The sequence below is a fragment of the Enhydra lutris genome, unplaced genomic scaffold (assembly GCF_002288905.1).
Source record: "Enhydra lutris kenyoni isolate GAN:26980312 unplaced genomic scaffold, ASM228890v2 scaffoldscaffold16, whole genome shotgun sequence".
NCBI lineage: Eukaryota > Metazoa > Chordata > Mammalia > Carnivora > Mustelidae > Enhydra > Enhydra lutris.
This window is the reverse complement of record NW_019154100.1, coordinates 8,667,283-8,688,019: the sequence shown is the minus strand read 5'-3', so window position 1 is coordinate 8,688,019 and position 20,737 is coordinate 8,667,283. Positions and strand designations below refer to the sequence as shown.

The 20,737-nt window shown below is 37.0% G+C and overlaps 1 protein-coding gene across 1 annotated transcript in view; it reads right to left on the bottom strand.

Annotated features, from left to right (window-relative positions):
* LOC111147387 (succinate dehydrogenase complex assembly factor 3) overlaps window positions 1-18,894 on the bottom strand; it is a 61,156-nt gene extending 42,262 nt beyond the window's left edge. Inside the window, exon 1 of the mRNA XM_022503390.1 lies at window positions 18,646-18,894. Within this exon, the coding sequence (XP_022359098.1) occupies window positions 18,646-18,819 (174 nt within the window). The 5' untranslated portion in view covers window positions 18,820-18,894. The remainder of the gene's footprint in view (window positions 1-18,645) is intronic.
* Between the last annotated feature and the right edge of the window lie 1,843 nt (window positions 18,895-20,737).

The following is a 20,737-nucleotide window of genomic DNA, read 5'->3' as shown; positions in this document are numbered from 1 at the left end:
ATTCTGAATGGAGACTAAAAAATAGTAACTATTAAAATATTTGGGCTTAAATACTGATACATTTAAATGTCACAAAATATTGATCTGAAAAGTATCCTCCATTAAGCAGAATTTACCTTTAACTCCTTTGATATCTCAACACCTACAGAAAAGTGGTTTTCTCAATTAAAGAAGTCAATAATTGAAATCTGTTAATCATAAAACATAACTTTGAAAAAGCTTACAGCAAGCAATTTTAAGGGAAAACTTTCAATAACAAAACCATATTGCCAAAACTATATTCTTCACAAAAAAGGGACCCAGAATTACAGAGAGGAACAGCTAAAAAGAAAGGTCTAATATTAATGTATCCCAAGAGTTAAATGTTCTTTTTGTATTGTTCATATAATCACCATGGGAAGGAGGGGTCTGCCTTAAAGTAAAAAGATACATATATAGTTTTTATATTTTGACAATTTATTTTTGGAAAGTTTTCATAAAGAGCCATTACTTTTAAAGATCTCATTTATTTGTCAGAGAGAGCGAGAGTAGCACACAAACAACGCAAGGGGCAGGCAAAGGGAGAAGCAGGCTCCCCGCAAGCAGGAAGCCTGATATGGGGCTCAATCCCAGGACCCTGAGATCAGGACCTGAGCCGAAGGCAGACACCTAATCGATTGAACCTCCCAGGAACCCCCATAAAGAGCTATTTTACAGTCTACCAATATAAGCCAAATATATAAGTTAATAAATATACATTTTATGTATGTTGCACAATTTTATGTTAGTGCTTTTACTCTCAAGCATTTCAGTTTTGACAAATGATACAGATATATTTAAGATAAAACACTTGCACACTGAAAAAGGCCAGAATGTTACTAGCTACAAGTAAAAAATGTCATGTTATTCCTTTTTTTTAAACCAGATAATCATCTAGTGTTCAAAACAAACAAAACAATTGGCCTATTTAAGTTTCTACGAAATTTCCAAATCTTTATTTTGATCTTTTTCAAGTATTCATTTGAGTAATTCATAATTTTACAGTTAATCTGCTGTACCTACATAAAACTTGCAGGGTGTTTAAGATTTTAGTAGAAGTATACTGTTTTAGTGAGAATCACAAACATTAACTCAAACACAACAATGTATCTGGGTAGCTATCTGCTTGCAAGACTGAACTCCAGAAAACAGATTATATCTGGTGAAATTTTTTACCACTATGAATTATCGTCTGTCTATAGTGGCAGATGAAACACAGTAAGCATTTAATAAATAATTATAGAATGAATGAATTTCTTAAATTAAGACAAGGGTGATTTCAGAGAAGACCTGACAATGATAGGGAAAACAGTAAAGAGAGCAAGAAACATGAAACAGCCATTCAAAATTCTAAGCAAGTTAACATAAAAAAAATGCATGTTATGTCAATTCCTCAATTTCTAAAATAAAGTCAAATACGATTCTACCTATCGAGCTTCATACTTTCATAGATAGTAAATAACCATATTAAATTTCCCCTACACTAATAAGAAAAAAAGACACCAAAACAATTATTTTAAACACTATTCTAGGGAAACCCATGAAATCTTCAAAAATGGATTTAAACTGTATACAAGAAAATGGGGGGGAAAACCCACTTTAAAATTAGTGAAAATATTTAAAATACTTAAAATAGCAATAACATATCTATATCAGACAATACAAACATGAAAATTACTAGTTGCAATATGAAAGATAAATACTATTTCAGATAAAATTGAAGCCAACTTTTCTGAATTTCAGTGACTAGCCTTTCCAGATAAAAGGATCTTCTGCCATCATGTGGAAAATTTTGAAATTACACTTGCACAAAAAAAATGGCCAGCATCTCATTAGAGTATTTGTTTCCCAATATTAGAATCCAGTTATAAGCTAGATCCATATTCTTAGAAGAATTTGGTGAAAATGATCATGCACAGGAACTCTTCGCTCCTGTCTTCTTCCTAAGAAAAGACAGTGTTCCTTGCAGCTTAAGGAAACTGCAAGACAGACACTCAACCTCTTTTTTGTTTCCAAGACTCTTAGTAGTTATGGCTATCCTAGGTCTCTCCCAGTTCATGATCTCAAATTCCTTAAATATTTACTCCTCATCTCTTTCCCACTTTAGGTACTTACAAGACTATTTTCAGTGGAAAAGGAGACAGGAATATAAAGCTACACTAACTTGTCCTGAGTAATTAGGAACCACAGGTGTTGAATATAAATTTTATAAAGACCAAAAGCTTATTAACACTTAAATAGCAAAAAATAAATAAAAAATAAAAACTGAGCCTGCTTTTCATACATTCAGATGCCTGCTGACTTATCAATATCTAGATAAAAACATGAATTCATAGTACCCTATGAAATACAGCACTGAATTCTTATGTAGGGGTGCCTAGGTGGCTTACATGGTTAAGCCTCTGCCTCTGGATCCTGGGATCAACCCCATGTCAGGCTCCCAGCTCAGCGGGGAGTCTGCTTCTTCCCCTTCCTCTGCCTCTCCTTGTACTCTCTGTCTCTCTCTCTCAAATGAATAAATAAAATCTTTAATAATAATAAATATATAATAATATATTATTATATAATATAATAAATAAATATAATAAATAAATAATAATAAAATTTCTTATGTATTTATAAAATACAATGTAAGAATTCTCATATCAGAGTAAAAGCCTTTGCTTAAACTATTAATCTTTACAAAGACTACAATTCACACATTCAAATGACTGGTTAACTTTTTAATCTAACTATGGAAATCAATATGTTTGGTCTTCATCTGAAATATAATCACACATTTTTTCTTTGGGTGGGGAGATTTACTGAGCATTTATTATAAGCAAAATACCGTCCTAAGAGCTTTAAAGTACACAAAGATAGGTAAAACATAATTTTTGTCCTCAAGAAACTTAACACCAACAGTACCAAAAGAATGTACACAAATAACTATAATACAATGTTGAAAGCATTAAGTACCAAAACAAAAATACCAAAAAAATACTGTTCAGGAAATTGGAAAATAGAATTTTGCTTTTTACTGGAAGAATTAATTAAGAAAGAGTGGATAGGAAAGTACTACGGCTGTTGTGAAAGTCATTTTAGGATTTGGTCATACAGAAACAGGAAAATATTTACTCCAAATGAACAGTGAAAGCCAAACAACTTATGACCACATCCAGAGAACAGCACGCAAGCAGAAGTGGAACGTAGGATACACAGCAGAGAATACGGAGATGAACGATAAGAAAAATATATTCGAGCCAGATTTTGCAGTTGTAAACTCTAGGTTAAGGAGAGGTCAATGGGAAAACAGTGATGATTTTGACAGAGGCAATAATATGGTCAAAGTTGTGTTTTATAAGCTGACAATTAAGAGACTAACAGCAAGATTATTCATGAAATTACTACAAACATCTAGACGTAATGAGAATGGAGGCAGTAAGTCAGGGTTCTGGCATGGTAAAAGGAAACAGAATCAATAGGATTTAGCAACTAACTGGATATATAAGATAAGAGAGAAGGAAGAATTAAAAATAATGAAATCACAAAATGTTTTCAGCACCCTCAAAGGTCTTCTCTGGAAATCTTGCCTCTTTGCTTTTAATCTCCATCGTACCCCACACTAGAGGTAAAACAGCTAGCATTTCTAGAGTACTACCATAGAAGGCAACTGTTATGAATCTATTATCTTACTGACTCCTTAACCTTAAGGGGTAACTACTGCTGGTATTCCCATTTTACTGATGAAGAAACAGGCTTGGAGTGGTTCAAATTACCAAGGTCACAAGGTAAGTGACTGGATGTTAGCCAATGTCAGATAATCATTCAAGTGTGAACTGACGAAAGTTTACAATGCAATCTCCCGTAGGGGTAAACCATATTTTTAAAACAAGCTCAAAGATAAAAAGATCTTCAAATCCAACAGAATGGATCCATATCAAGGAACAAGTGACAAGGTAGATACACTGAGTAGAAAACTTGTCTAATCATGAATTCAATTGGCTAAAAAGTTTTCCTCCCAATGAACTCATAGTACCCATTGTTTGCTCTGACAAAAGACCAACATTTTCAACCACTTTACTTTTTTTTTTTTTTTTTTTAGATTTTATTTATTTATTTGAGAGAGAGAACACGAGCAGGGGCAGAAGGAAAGGGAAAAGCAGACTCCCTGGCTGAGCAGAGAACCCAAGCGGGGTTCAATCTCAGGACCCTGGGATCATGACCTAAGCCAAAGACAGATGCTTAGCTGGCTGAGCCACCCAGGCACCCCTCTGCCGCTATTCTTTAAGGTAAAGTGATTTCATACTATCTTATACAGACTTGTAGCAAACTTAATAAACTCCTTAAAGATACTGACCATGTATTAATCTCTGAATCCCCTGAAAAACCGTACGCACTGAATGAATGAGTGAGCACTGAATGAGGCACTGAATGAAATCAACTCAGGTGGGCTGCTTCTGTTTAGTCCCCTCTGGCACAGTGTGACCAACATCTTTACAAAATTCAAGGCCTACATTTGGAGCAATCTTTTGGATTGTTCTCTTGGATGTGATGAAAACTCTCTCCTGATTGGATGTGATGAAAACTCTCTCCTGATTCTTTGCTTCCTTTCCAGTTTTCGACCTTATTAATGTCCCCTGGATTACCCATCAACACCCTCAATTTGTAAAGACCATGGAAAAACAAATGGCTAGCTCTATTTATGTTGAAAGAGGTGTTTCTCCTAAATCCCAGGACATTTCCAAAGGTTCCCTAATCCACTGACTCCCTCCTCAGTTATCAAAGAAAGGCTTTACTTTCCATGGGATCCAACAGTACCCATGTTCAATTTTGAGAAGATTCTCCTTTGATAGACTATCCACTAGGCTGTGCAGAGGATCTGAAAGATGGGGCCAAGTTCCCAATGCTCTCAGCTTTGATTTGTATATCCTTTCCCAGAGAAATAACGTAACAAATAGTAGTTAGGCTCCTAGACTGTCCGGCAGAAAAAGTCTATTTAACCACAGAACAGTTAGAATATTACACAAGAGCTATTACATTTTATGTTTTCATTATAAATATACCGTATTTATGCTATGTTATGGACTAAATAGCTGTTTATGGTTAATTCTGGTTAAAAGCATTTCAGTATCCATAAAAGGAGGATGAATTATCATTAGTATCTTCCAAGTATTAAGCAAGGCAGTAAGCTGCTGGGAATCAAACTAAAGTAGAAAGCTAACAAACATGTTGTAATTAAAAGCAACATACACTTCTGTAATTAAAAAGATAAAACAAAAAGAAAAACAAATCATTAGAATTTGGGATCCAGTTTGCTTTTAAGAAAGATAAAACTACTAAATAACTTTTTAAACTTTGGAGAACTTCACACTAACCCTGTTACTATTTAAGAAAATATAGTTTAAAATATACTGTAGTTCAATCTTAATATATGAACAACTTGCCACCTCCTTAATTTAGGGTGTAGAGCACATTTTGATAGCATTTAGTTGAAAAGAATAGAACTAAAATGATCTGTTATGTCTCACTCATCAAAAGTGCCAAATCTGAATTTGTTCTTCACATCAAACAGAAATTAAATTTTATTCTTTTTAGACACACGCCATCGACATTTGTAGACACACCCTATTTAAAACAAATTTGATGTATGCAAATGCAGGTTTACACAAAGAAACAAATTATGGGCTGATTATTCACTTCACAAAAGGATTCTCAAAAGAATTCCCTGTAATAGTAAGTTTGCCAGGATACTTAAAATATAGTTAAATTTCAAAAGCAATCAATTTATAAACAACTTCTCGGAAATATAGCATTAAAGTAGTTAAAAAGTATCAAGCTTCAGAAACTTCTATTATTACAAACTCTGTCCCAAAAGCTTGTCCAATGTAGGTTAAACTAACAAATTAAATAGCCAAAAATGGCGTAGAAATGTCTATCTTAAATAGTCCTTAAATATATAGTATATAAATATATACTTTTAAAACTGACCTAATAATAATCATTAAACCACCAATTCTTCTTTAAAATTATATGTACAGATTAGCAAACAATACTCAATATGGCCAACAGTGACCCATGAAACCAAAGAACAAAGAGTCTGTACTGCCTTGTTCAGGCAAGTAAGCCAGAACTACAAAAGAAGAAAAATCCAGAGATTCCCAAACAGCATTGCAGTTTTTGCTTTGTTTTTCCTTTGCAGTGCTCCAAGTGCTCTGAAATGTAGAAGACAGTATCTGGGAAATCCAAACATGATGGCCCAAAAATGGAGCATTTGGAGCCAACTAAGAGAAGAAAGAAAGATCCTAATGCCCCCAAATGGTCATTACTGGCTAACTTTTTCCTGTTCTGTTCAGAGTTCTAGCTTACTATCGAATCCAAAAACCCTGGCATATCCACTGAAGACCAAATAGATGTGGAATAATCTGACAGCAAAAGAGCAGCCCCTCATCGGATTTAATTACAAAGTTAGAATATGATCATGCCGCAGTTTCTAAAAAAATCTTAGAAATATTAAGTGATTTACATGAATGAAGTAGCCAAGGGAGTCAGCACACTCAGACACTTTATCAAAGTTATACATATTTCCAAATATTTTAAAGTAAGAAGTTTTGGGGCGCCTCGGTGGCTCAGTGCGTTAAAGCCCCTGCCTTTGGCTCGGGTCATGATCCCAGGGTGCTGGGATCGAGCCCCGCATCCGGCTCTCTGCTCAGCAGGGAGCCTGCTTTCTCCTCTCTCTCTCTCTGCCTGCCTCTCTGCCTGCTTGTAATCTCTGTCAAATAAATGAATGGAATCTTTAAAAAAATAAAAAATAAAATAAAATAAGTTTTTCTCACTGTGTGCATCTTGCTCTTGGCCTTGTAAAAGCATCCAAAGATGTTCATGGCCTTTTTTACAAGCTAAAAAAGGTTATTAACTAAGGTTGTTAACTAAGGTTATTGGCCAGAAATCCTGAGTTATCAATTGCACATATCTATTGCTTATAAAATGTAAAAGTAACATGCACAAACCATTGAGGCCCATGCTGGGAAGTGGGAGGCGCTAGAACAAGATGCCTCTCGGAGGAGTCACGGTTTAGAACGTGTGCTGTGAAGCTACACCCGCTGATACTACACGCCGGTGTCATCATAGCTGATTTTGCATATGTGTACATGTGTGTCTGCCATGCCACCTCCGGCCGTTCTTAGTTTGGAAGGGGTAAGCTTTCTATGAGAAGTGTATGCATTTTTTTATTCAATGGAATAATTTTCAAACAAACTGTAGACCTCTTCACCTTCAGCAAAGAGTCACTGCATCAAAGTCCAGAAACCTTCAGAAACCAATTTAAACATACAATAAGCAACATTTTACAATTTTTATTTGTTTATAATAATGATACCTTTCCAAAGGAAAATAAACCATGTGGGTGTATATATTTAAAATCTATTCAAATAAAGCATAAATATTTTAATGTTTGAGAGCACAAAAGTCAAAATGCAGTTTATTTTGGAAATGCTTCCAAGTTCTAATGATTTAGGAGTTGAGAAGAGCAAAACCTTGTAAATAAGATAAATATGATCCTCCCTTTGGAATTAAGCTAATTAAATCCACATACCATGGGAAGTATCTGAATTCTCTAGGGCCCAGATGAGAAATTTGCTAGCTTAATCTATTAACACATTAATGGCAATAATAATAATGCTTTGACAGAAAGAAAGTGCTTACAATGAAAATAATAAAATAATAAACTATTACAAGGGGGCAAACTTGCTAGTATGTGTTCAGCACTGTCCAAATAAAAAGAACAGGGAAGCAGCAGAACCCATGATGTTCTCTGCTGTAGATATAGTGAGGCCTGATGAAAAATCTCTCATGCCTACCCACTTCCCATTATTTTAATTCCAAGTTTACTCAGCAACCTTCTAAACACTAATTCAGTTTCCAAGAAAGCTTAATAGAGGTCCACAATCCCTTACTTAAAGTTCTGAAGTCAAAAAAGTTTCGACAAACAAAAGCTTTTTCAGAACTTACCTGGCAGCAAATCCTGATCTAAATGGACATAAACCCTTTATTTACTTCACTTAATATTAAAAGTCAAATATTTTAGTGTGGAGTATTAATGTATTTGATTATAGGGTGCCACCCCAGTTATTTCTTAAAATTCAGTCACAGTCCTTATTACCTTTCTAAAAATCTAAAAAATTCTGAATTCTGAGACACATCCGAAAAAGAGTTCCCTGGATCTAGATATAAATATTCTGACTCCTGGAAAAGAAGAGCCCCACCCCACCCCACTTCACCAGTCCCCATAACCAACCGACAAAAATGAATACTCTAGTTTATACTTCAATCATCATTCTGGTTTATACTTCAAAATTTATAAATTTAGTTAGTGTGAGTCTGATGCCAACATCTGATCATCTCTGGGTATACTGGTATATAAAGTCTAATTCCAGACCTACAAAGTCAATTACCAGGAATTATAACCACAATGTTAAGGGACACATACCCACCTGGAATCTTTCTTAACCTACTAGCTTCCAAGCCACCAGTTCAGCCTATTTACAGGTCTTCCATCTTCTCTGACTAACCTACCAGAAGACTAACCAATAGTTAACCAATCTCCCTCCCAGTCCCACCTGTCAGCCTGACAAGTCTTCTAGAATACTTAGAAAAAGAAAATGTGAACAATTAAACTACTACAGATTTTTTTAAGTTATTAAGTAGCAATTTTATTTTGATCAAATATTCATTTGATATTTAAGTTTGATCTCTAGGAAATTAAGCAAGAGAAGATTCTTCATGTTGTTTTAAAAAAAACTTAACATTGGGACGCCTGGGTGGCTCAGTTGGTTAAGCAGCTGCCTTCGGCTCAGTCATGATCCCAGCGTCCTGGGATCGAGTCCCACATCGGGCTCCTTGCTTGGCGGGGAGCCTGCTTCTCCCTCTGCCTCTGCCTGCCATTCTGTCTGCCTGTGCTCGCTCTCTCTCCCTCTCTCTCTGACAAATAAATAAAATCTTAAAAAAAAAAAAAACTTAACATGGGGCACCTTGGTGGCTCAGTCAGTTAAGCAGCTGCCTTCAGCTCAGGTCACGATCCCAGGACCCTGGGATCCAGCCCACATTGGGCTCCCTGCTCAGTGGGGAGCCTGCTTCTCCTTTCCCCTCTGCCCCACCCCGCTTGTGTGCGTACATGCACTCTCTTTCAAAATCTTTTAAAAATAAATAAATAAACTTAATACTATTACCAGAAAATAGCCCTGATGATTCTTTTCTGATATCAGTTTATAGCACTAAAGATTCTAAAATATGTCTTCCAGTGGTTAGGTAAAAGAGAGTAACTCTGAGGAACTGATGAGGGGAGTGGGGTGGGAGGTTGGGTGAGCCTGGTGGTGGGTATCATGAAAGGCATGTATTGCATGGAGCACTGGGTGTGGTGCATAAACAATGAATTCTGGAACACTGAAAAGAAATTTAAAAAATAAAATTTTTTTTAAAATTAAAAAATTAAAAAATTAGAAAAAGAATAACTAGGTAAGTTTTATTTTGAGTCTACACATCTTTTTTCCAGCAGTGCTTTATAGTTTTCAGTGTACAGGTTTGTACATCCTTTGTTTACATCATCCCTAAGTATTTAATATTTTTTGATGGTAAGTAGTATTTTTAAGTTTTAAGTTCCAAGTTTGCGTTGCTAGTACATAAAAATAGTTAATTTTTGTATAATGATCATTTATCATACAAACTTGCTAAAATGACTTACTAATTTTAGATTTTTCTTGTAGATTCCATCAGATTTTCTACATAATCCCATTGTGAATAAAATGAGTTTTATTTCTTTCTTTCCAATCTGGATACCTTTCATTTCTTTTGTCTCATTGAAGTGGCCATTTACATTGTTGAATACATGTTTAGATTTTTTTCATTTCATTTACAAAACTCAGCAAGAATCATAAAATATATAGCGGACATTATTTATTAATCATGAAGTGTTTTAAGTTAACCTACAAAATTTATTTTTTCTAAAGATTTTATTTATTTAGTTGAGACAGAGAGAGAGCACACACATGCACAAGGTTGGGGGAGAAGGGTCAGAGAGAGATAGAGAAGCAGGCATCCCACTGAGCAGGGACCCCGAGTACAGTTAGATCCCAGACCCTGGAATCATGACCTGAGCCAAAGGCAGAGGCTTAACCGACTGAGCCACTCAGGCGCCCCTAACTTACAAAATTTAAATGGCAAAATTAGGAAATGTATTTATAAGGTGCTGGTATTTGACTCTTAACGTGTTTGCCTCAAGTGCTTTATGACATGAGACTGGTAACGAAAATATTGAGTATATCCAGCTGCATTTTTAAAAATAACATTTATTGGCTTTTCTTATAATTACTAAAGTAGCACTCATCTTTGCAAAGAATCTGGAAAATAGGTGGTTCAAGGAAGAAAACTACAATCATCCTTTACCATATGACCCAAAGATAAACACCATTTACATTTAATTATAACATGAACAGTTTTCCCAGTCATTAATTCTTCTGAAACACTATTTCTAGCTGCATAGTGACCCACCCATCATATGGCTATGCTATCATTTCATTCTTCTGCCATCATTGGATATCTATACTGTTTTTGATTTGTCATTATTACCATATATATACAGCACAATTAATATCCTTGTAAATAAATCATAGAATGGTCTTTTACTGGGGTCCCTTTTGCCCATTCTTTTTAAAAGCTGTGTTTTCCCAATCCAAGCTAACCAGTTTTTTATATTAATTAAGCATGTATCACATTAATTCAAAATATATTTCATTTGCTTTTTTAACTTTTTAAAATTCAGGTGTTATTAACTTTATGTTAATTATAACTGTATTACAAAAAACAAAAAATTTTTTAACCATTCTATTACTATAAATACATATTACCCTAAAACTAACAGAAAAGATGAAAGAGAAAAAAAATCTGTGTTACCAATGAAAAGTGTAAAATAGGTTAAGCCATTTGATATAGTTTTAACTCATCTAATATAACCATATCTTAGAGGTAAAAGAACTTATCGGTGCATCCTTATCTTCAAGGATAAAACATTATTTTTCCAACTGAGACCACTGAGACCTAAATAAAGCTTCCAAAAATTTCACAGAAAACACATGTGCCTGACTAACTACAGTTTAACAGTTATATCACAGCAACTTCTATTCTCATTTCATTACCGAAAAGAATTTTGAAAACCACACCTTGGGCTAATAAACTTAAATCACTCTTTAAATAATAATTAAACATTTTATTATGCTAGAGGTATACAGGATAAAGACATGATTAAGAAGCTTCTCGGGGCACCTGGGTGGCTCAGTGGGTTAAGCCACTGCCTTCGGCTTAGGTCATGATCTCAGGCCTGGGATCAAGCCCCACATCGGGCTCTCTGCTCAGCAGGGAGCCTGCTTCTCCCTCTCTCTCTGCCTGCCTCTCTGCCTACTTGTGATCTCTGTCAAATGAATAAATAAAATCTTTAAAAAAAAAAAATTTAAAAAAAAAAAAAAAAAAAAGAAGCAGCAGCAGCAGCTTCTCTTTCCAAGGGCATCTGGGTGGCTCAGTTGTTAAGCAGCTGCTTTGGGCTCAGGTCATGATCCCAGAGTCCTGGGATAGGGCCCCACATTGGGCCCCCTGCTCAGCAGGGAGTCCTACTTCTCCCTCTCCCACTCCCCCTGCCTGTGTTCCCTCTCTGTCTCTCTCTGCCAAATAAAAAAATAAAATATTTTTTTTAAAAAAGAAAAGCAGCTTCTCTTTCCCTTAGGAAAAATACAAAAAATGGAGAAGCAAATACACAAATTATAGCAAGCAAACAAGCAAAATTCAAAAGAAAAATATTGATAGCATTTTATACTGCAAAAGTTTAATAGTTTTTTTGGAAACATTAATTTCATGAAATAAGAACACAAGACTTTGGTCCTGTCTAGCTGTGTGATACCAAACAAGTTATTTTACTTCTATAAGCCTCAGTTACTTTCTCTTTAAAATGGTAGAACTGGGGTTTCAGTTTAAGAGGACATACTGGAGAAATCATAGCAGCATATTTGTTATTTCCTCTCCTCCCAAAACCCCTTTGAACTGATAGTAAAGGATTTTCAAAAGGAGTAATCCATAATGACTGAGAACAAAAATGGAGGCATTAGCCACCAACAGATTTCAGTGAATTTCTCAAGACAGGAAGCAGGTAGAGGAGTGAACTCATGAAAGAGTGCAGATTTAGGATCTACAGCTTAGAATAGAAAAGAGAGAATAGAGCTGAAGAAAAAGCCAAACTGCCAGAACCAACTGAACACAGATACCATGTAGGTAAGGAAACCAGGAGTGAGAAGCAAATCTAAGGCAGATAATGAAAACTCTGTAAGTCTAAAAGTAACTTTCCAATCGACAAGGCCTATATGTAGGCAGAGTTCTCTTTCTTATTGCTTTCTTGTAAATAAGGACAAAAAACCAAAATTCAAAAGATATTTGAAACATAAAAGACATCAAAATAAAAAGAAAAATGTCACCTTAAAAAGAGGTAAGGAATAGAAAATACTGCTCTTTATTATAAACCCTCCCACACTAATTTTTTAATCACATAACATTACTTTTTTTTAAATTTAAGTACATTAACTGAAAAAAATGAGTTTACTACAGCAATCTGAAGCTCCCTTTAAATTCGAATACTCTTTATGTAAAATTTCAGACATTTGTTCTTATTAAGCAACTGTAAAATATATTTTAATAAAACAGGTAAAACCAGTAAAACTATGTGCATACAATCCTTTATCTTCTCAAATTCTATGCAAAAACTTATTTCAGATCTTTAAGACTATGTGTTATGTGTACACATGAACAGATCTATTTTATTTTATTTTTTTTTAGGGCTCCTGGCTGGCTCAGTCAGTAGAGCATGCAAGTCTTGATCTCAGGGTTTTGAGTTCAAGCCCTACAGTGGGTGTAGAGATCTATTTTAGAACCATAACCACTAGTATATTATTATTATATTATCACCAGTATTTTAAATCTGTAAGTTCAAATAAATTTTAAATCATTTAAATAAAACAGACCTCTATGTTTTGGTAACAACATCAATATAGACAATATTGATCAAATTCGAATTTTTAAAATACCTTTATAACAAAAGTACTATTAGAACACATCTCATGACACCAATAAAAGTTAAATATTCCTAAATAAAAACAGTATCTTAAAAGTATCACTGAAAAGCCAAATGCTAAGAAATGGGGAAAAAATGTTTTATGTTCCAATGATTGAGTTTCATATCCTCTCCTTTATCCCTTTTTCAACCACTAGATAAGGACCAGAATATGGTTGAAAAATTTTTAAGAGGTAAAGCTTAATGTTGAAAACATACATCACTATTCAGTAAACCATCACATCCAACAAACTATCACAAAAACACTACACTGAGTAACATTCTGAATAAACGTACAACTGAGAGGTTCACTCATACTTGGTAGATGCATCCCGGACATGTATGATCTGTCTACTGAACAGAGAGGTAATTCATTCCTTTTCTTTTGCAAGCTAAAATACAAACTACAAATCAGAATGTTCAAAAGCAACAAAATGAGGTCCCCAAATCAGGCAAGAAAGGCATACAATTTTAAGAACTGCAGAATACCCATCCAAGCCTAATTATCCTAAGTTAAGGAAACTTTAAATATAGGCAACAGGCAACTTAATCATACATGTTTTATCTGATGATCTACTTCAAAGTCCTAAATAAGACAAAGATATCCCATGTGAGTTACAAATGGATGGTTACAGGAAATATGAAGCACTTCCTCTTCTCCAACAAATACAACAAAACATCAAATGTTACATATGATATCTAGACCACCATACAAATCTAAAGAACTAAACACAAGAAGGACACAAGTATGCTCCTTTGCAGAAGTAGCCAGAAACAACCAGATACAGAAGAAAAGAACAGAACAGTGCCAGCACCATACTACTACCTTCATTCTCTTAACTCCTGAATGTTAGTGGTCTACCTTTGAATACCTTCCCCCACAGTCTACCCAACCTGGGCACTTTCAGCCACAACTTTGAACCAGCAACTAACTACAGATAAGGAATTTCAGTTCTCTACCTCCAGCTACAATCTCTCTTCTGAGTATGAGACTAATATATACCTTAGAACATGTCCACTTGACTGTCCCACCAGAATGCTTACCACAAAATGTACTATACCATACTCATTCTTCACCAGGCTCCTTCTAAATACATAGTCTGGTTACTGGTATCGTGATCTTAAACCTGAGAGTTTTCCATTCTCTTTCCTTCCCTTTCACTAATCCTATGTGGGTCCTCAAGTTAAGTCCCATTTTTGCCTTATAAAAGATAACACACACAGCCATACCCTACATTCTCAACATATACGAAGACAGATACCATCTCTACAACTCTCCTAACAGTTCTCCCTACCTTCAATCTGACTCATTCTTCAATCATTCCTTTATATTGCTGCTAAAGTGATCTTTCTAGAATATAATTTGAATCATTTCACCACTGCTTAAAATCTTTCAGTAATTCCAAATAAAAATCTAAAGTCCTTAGCAGAATATCCTGTCTCCGGCCACCTCTCTAGCTTTATTTCTTCCTAATTGCTCACTTTAGACACTAAATTTTAAACACATTACTGAAGATCCTGGAAAAAGTCATACTGTTTCTTACTTCAGTACCTCGGCATATGTTACTTCCTCTGCCTAGAAAGTCTTTTTCATGACATGGTAATTTTGACTTACTCAAGACTTAGCTCAGACATTGTATGTGGCCCTCAACTTCCTCCATTCTCTACCTGCTCCCATCACATTTAACAGACACACATTCATACTGTATTATAATTGTATAATACACACAACTAAATCTTGGACATGTCAAAGTAAAATACAACTGTTGTTCATTTTTGTGCCCCACAATGCCTAGCACTTTGCCCTGCAATAATAAGTGATCAATATCTACTTCTAGAATGTGTAAGCCATTTGGCTTTTTCCAGAAACAAGTTCTACTGTAAACATCTATAAACTATAGACACAGAGCAAAACAGTTCCTTAAGCAAAGCAAAAGAAACCAAGCAAGAAAGCAGGAGACATAAACAAATAGGGCAGAAAAGGAAAAATTAAATGTATGGCTCCCGAGAGCTCACTCTTTTTTACCCTTCATCTCACATTCTATCACAAACATGTTTTATTTGCCAGTTAATCTTCAGCGCTTATTCTAATTTCCCAGAAAATAAGTGGTAAGAAGTTCTCTCCACAACTGGACAGACACCAGAGAAAAAAATGGAAAGTATTACCTAAATCAGCTTCTCTTCAAAACTGAGCAGCTAGAACTTTAAAAATGCAATAATAAATAAGACCCCTCCCTGATCCACCCAGACCCAATTCCACTTCTAACAGTTGCCTCCTAAAAGACTTAAGATTACAATAAATATTTTACCAACCAGATATCAAACATTCTCCTTCAAATATTTCCAACAGCTCTTCTGAACCTCCATTTTTTTTCTCTTGTGGTAAAATACTATATAAATTCACTATTCACTCTGTAAATAAGCATATACATTTTTATCCTTAAGATAAAATGAAATACTTTCCCCTACGTTCCCCTAAGTGGTCCTGGAACAGAAACTTCCCCAGCTGAATTCCCTCTATCATTTGCCATGGTTTTCCGTGATTACAAATGAAAGGAACAGAGAAACTTCCTCCTAATGCTGGGGCCTCTAAGATGCCTGAGCTTTCCCTTCTCTTTTCTCCAGTGGGACCCATACCTAAGTTTGCCCCGTAAAGTACAAAAAATTCAGAATCCATTCAAGTTCATAAGTAATTTTAGAAGTGAGAGAGTATCAAAACCCAAAGACCACAAAGCACAGGAAGTCCACAACTGTGTTACTCTCAATTAGCTTGACAGAAACATAGGCATCAAGCTAGTAATACTCATGTGTGCCAAATATGTAATCATCATTAACCAAAACAGAAATCCAGGCCATAACTAGTCACAACAGGTATAACATAATCATAAATTAGATGTTTTGAAGAACTCATAGGAGGGAAAAGCCCAGAAGACTGAAGGATATCACTTTCCAATATCACTGCCCTAGCCAATATTTTCTCCCCTCCAAGTCATTAGAATCTTCTTTATCCTTCATCCTTGAAAAAAAGAGAAACTAGCTCTCTTGGCAGAGCCCACATCACCCCTTCCAACTCCCAGGCTTAGACTGAACTGCCTTACAACTGTGAGAATTACTACTCTATCCAAGCAGTTAGATTACTAGGTTTAAACTGAACTTTACCCAGCTGTTAACTCATTAACTACAGAGCCCTACCCCCACGGAATACACTTTTCTTCATTCCAAAAAATAAGTGGAAATGTCAGATCAATAATGGGGAAGAAGGGACATGGCTTACCTACTGAAACTTTCCAATAAATAAGTTCAAAAGGAATGAGAGAAATAGAAAATCAGCAAGAGAACACAATGGCAAGATCCATCAATGATGCTAAAGTAGTTGGCAAAATCAGAGAAACAGAATATTTGTACAGTTTCAGAGTTTCTCCCCAAAATGCATATTAATTTCAAAAAGGAAAACAGTCACTTTACAGTGGAGAAACTTAACCAAGTGTTCACAGTTGACATCACAAGTAGTAAGTTGTACTGATAACATGTGCCCTCTGATATGGTATGTTGAGAAAAACTCCTCACCCTTGTTATCCCTCCCACTAATGCACAACATCAAAATCTAATCATGAGAACAACAACAACAACAAAAACCAGACAAATCCAAACTGAGAGATAGTCAAAAAGTGTCAAACACATGAAAGATAAGAAAAGACTGAAGAACTGTCAGACTAGAGAAAACTAAGGAGACAGAATAACTAAATGCAGTGTGGGATCCTGGATTGGATCCTGCAACAGAGTAAGAACATTACTGGATATACTGGCAAAATGTGAATAAAGCCTGTAGTTACCATCACTGCAGCAATGCTAATTTCTTTATGTCAATTTCTTATTTTTGATAACTGCACCATGGTTACATACATGTTTATATACAGGGAAGGTGGATGTAGGATGTATGGAGGAAAACTCAGTACTGTCTCTGTAATTCTTCTGTAAGTATAAAATTATTAAAAAAAAAAAAAAAAAAGCTGAATTCCTGATACCAAACCTCCTCAATCAACACATTCACCCATACTCTCTCATCCAGCCTATTAGCAATTTATTGAGTTTCTACTCTTTTGCTAAAAAGCATCCAAGTTCTTATACTTTAGAACTCTCAAAATGCCCTTATTTCTTCTCAAAGCTAGCCTCTCCTTCCTGTCCTGCCACAAACTGACCTGGCTTAAAAGATGTCACTTAAACACTCTTAATTTCTTACAGACTCACTGCAATTAGCAATTTACAAAGCGCTTTTAAGTGAATTTACATACACTAATTTAGAGGTGCATAAATACTTATTATTTCACAAATAAGAAGACTAGGAAAAATTAAGTGATAATGACATTTAACAAATTCCAGAATCTGAACTTGAATACAGTTCTTCTCGCTCTAAGACCAAGTAACCATATTAAAAGAAAGCATTTGCATTTAAGATTCAACTTCCCCTGGCTCCATACAGGCTAATTACCGCTCACACACATGATTTTAAAGTTCTAAATTTCAAGATTGTCCTAAATAACCCTCTTGCAAGCTACAATCGAGAATCTAAGATACAGTGAAAACGGTCTGTATTCACCCTAACCAAAAGCTTTATAATTAAAAAAAAAAAAAAAAAACAGTCTAGCCACCAATTTTGGGGGCTTTCCAATAATCGCTTACCTGCTGTTTTACCGACACTGCTTCCTGCTTTCAAATACCTGAGATGTCGCTCTAATTTCCAATTCCATTCATTTCTTGGTATTTGCAAATCATATCTAAGAGTAATGCTGCCCACAACCCCACGAAATACTCTTTTAACCTCACTCAAAAAGGGGGTGGGGAGTAGTCAAAGAGTTAATCGCTAATGCAGGTGTCTAAGATTTAGGGCAAGGAGACAGGGCAATGTAACAAAGTAACGCAATGTGAGACTCCGGAGAAATCAACTTTCGCCTGACTTAACTCTGAGCATTTTTCTCCTCCACCGCTTATGGTCATATCCGATACCTGTCTCAGTCAACTGAGAACATTAAGACCCAAGAAAGAGCACGGAAATTTAAAAAAAAATAGTAATTACGGAAACAATCCTGTAAATCTGAAAACTAGATAATGAGAAAACCATTCACTTATTAACAGGAGCTTGCTATGTGCAAGGCATTGGAGGGGCAAAAAGCTACTTGACGTGATTTATTCAGTTTCGTAAGCTGCCATTCTCATCCCTCCGGTGCCTGGCACGCGCAGGAGCTTAAAAGGAGGAACTGTATTGGGGACGCCGAAGTAACGGGATCAGCTGCAGCCAGGAACCCATGGAGAAAGACGGGCTCGGGATGTAACTTTGGGAAGTACTGTTTGAACAGCTTTGCGCTGTTTAATTCAAACGGAACAGGCTGCCGCTGCTGAATCCTGCGCGGCGCCCGGGGAAACCAGCAGGGACGGGCTGTCTCTCACAGGGACAAACAGGGGCACCTTTTAGGGTCTGGGACGAAGAAAAGTTGGCATTCACTTGCCTCCCATTCCTGCAAGAAACGCTGGGCCTCGTCAGAACCAACGGTCTTATGTCTCCTAAATTCGTCCTTCACATATTGGTCGCCAAGGGCTTTGAGGTCTGGGGGCAGAGCCCGGTGCAACAGCAAGATGCGCCGGTACAAGGCCCGGACCCGCGAGACGTGCCCAGCCGGCATAGCCCCGCGCGTGGACCGCACACCGCGCCTGCGCAAAGGAACGAAGCGCGCTTACCGCACTTTTAAGCCGGGTATTAGCGGAAGAGGGCGCGCGACCTTCATCCGGTTTGGTCCGCTCTAAAATCAGGACCTTCCGGAAACCGAGCGGCTGCCGCTGACGTGGAAGTGGGCGGGTTCTTGCCTGGAGGGGGCGTGGCCTCGGTGGAGATGTACCTGCGGTCCGGCCAGATTGCTAAAGCCCAACTTGTCCCAACGAGAGAGGCAGCCGGCCAGAGGACTGGCGTGGGTCTTCTGTCACCCCCTCAGTCACGCCGCATCCCCTTTTCCATTCATCTCACCCTTCTCTGCTGATAAAGGCCTGAGAAAGCCTTCATCAAATCCTCTTCTTGGAAGAGGAAGTCTTACATGGTTAACTAGACCCACTCCAGTTATCTTACAAATTCCTGTGTTGTCCGAGAGGAATCAGAGTGGGATTAGGATTAATCTCTCCATTCAGGAGCCCATCAACCCACGTACTTTGCACAGTGTTGTGCTCCTAAATGGTACCCAGAAGGTGCAGCCTCTTTCATTTAACTCAAGTGAGCCGTGAGCCAGCAGGTTTCATCAGCTCAAGTCAGACTGGTTGCAGAAGAATCATAGAGAAACATTTTTTTAAAAGATTTATTTATTTGACAAAGAGAAACGTAGCGAGAGGGGAACACAAGCAAGAGGAGCAGGAGAGGAAGAATCAGGCTTCCCGCTAAGCAGGGAGCCCGGTGCAGGGCTCAATCCCAGTGTCCTGGGATCATGACCTGAGAGGAAGGCAGGTGTTTAAGAACTGAGCCACCCAGGCGCCCCAACGTTTTGTTGTTTTTTTTTTTTAATTTGAGAGGGGGGTGGAAGGGAGGGCAGAGGGAGTGGGAGAAAGAATCTCAAGCCGACTCTCTGAGTGCAGAGCCCGACCTGGGGCTTGATCTTACACCCTGAAAGCAAGACCTGAGTAGAAATCCGGCTGAGCCAAACTGGCGCCCCTAGAAACATTTTAAATGTATTGTTTCCAGGGCTGCTATCCTGGAGAGGCTGATTAAATTGCCTAGCTGAAAACATAAAATCTCCACCTTTCTCAAAGGTTAGATACTGAGAGTACCGCTACTCTATAGAAAGCTGGTGGCAACTTGGCCTCCTTCCTTCCCTCCCATCATACATTTGGTCCTTCAGCAAATCCTGATGGTTCCACCAACAAAATATATGCAGAACTCGACCATTTCTCCCCATGCCCTCAACCACAACCATCTCTCTCTCTCTCCAGTCAACACCTCCTGATGCTGTGGTAGCTTCTTGGGTACCCGCTTCTGGCCAGGATCAGCTTTGGTCATGATGCACCTAAACTGTGAATTAGATCATGTTACTCCTCTGCTCAACAAAATCTTTAAGGAAAACCCACTCTTGACTTCTTAGCTCTCTAAATTTTCTCCTACTGCTTTCTCCCTAGTTGGCCAGTTCCAGACATACTTGTCATCTTTGAACAGGCCAGGCACACTCCCAAGGCCTTGGCACTGGCTGTTCCCTATGCTTCAAATTCTCCACCACATATATCTCACCTTGTCTAACACCTTAATTTCACCCAGCTCCTTACTTCACTTCCCCTTCTGAGACCCTCCCTTCAAAGACCCTCTTCAAAATTACATCACCATGCCAAGAACTCCTTATGCTCCCCCCTGCTTTATTTTGCTCTAAAACACAAATTTTACTTACTTGCTGATTGTCTGCACCCCCCCAACACACACACACCCTAGAATACAGATTCCATGAGGACAGTCATCTCGTTATTTTGAGGGTGTCAAATGACTCATATGACCTGCTAGTGATGAAGGGGCAAGAGAATAGGAATTTATATGATTCCCTCGAAGACTTTTTTCTGTGCAAAGACTTTTTGAAA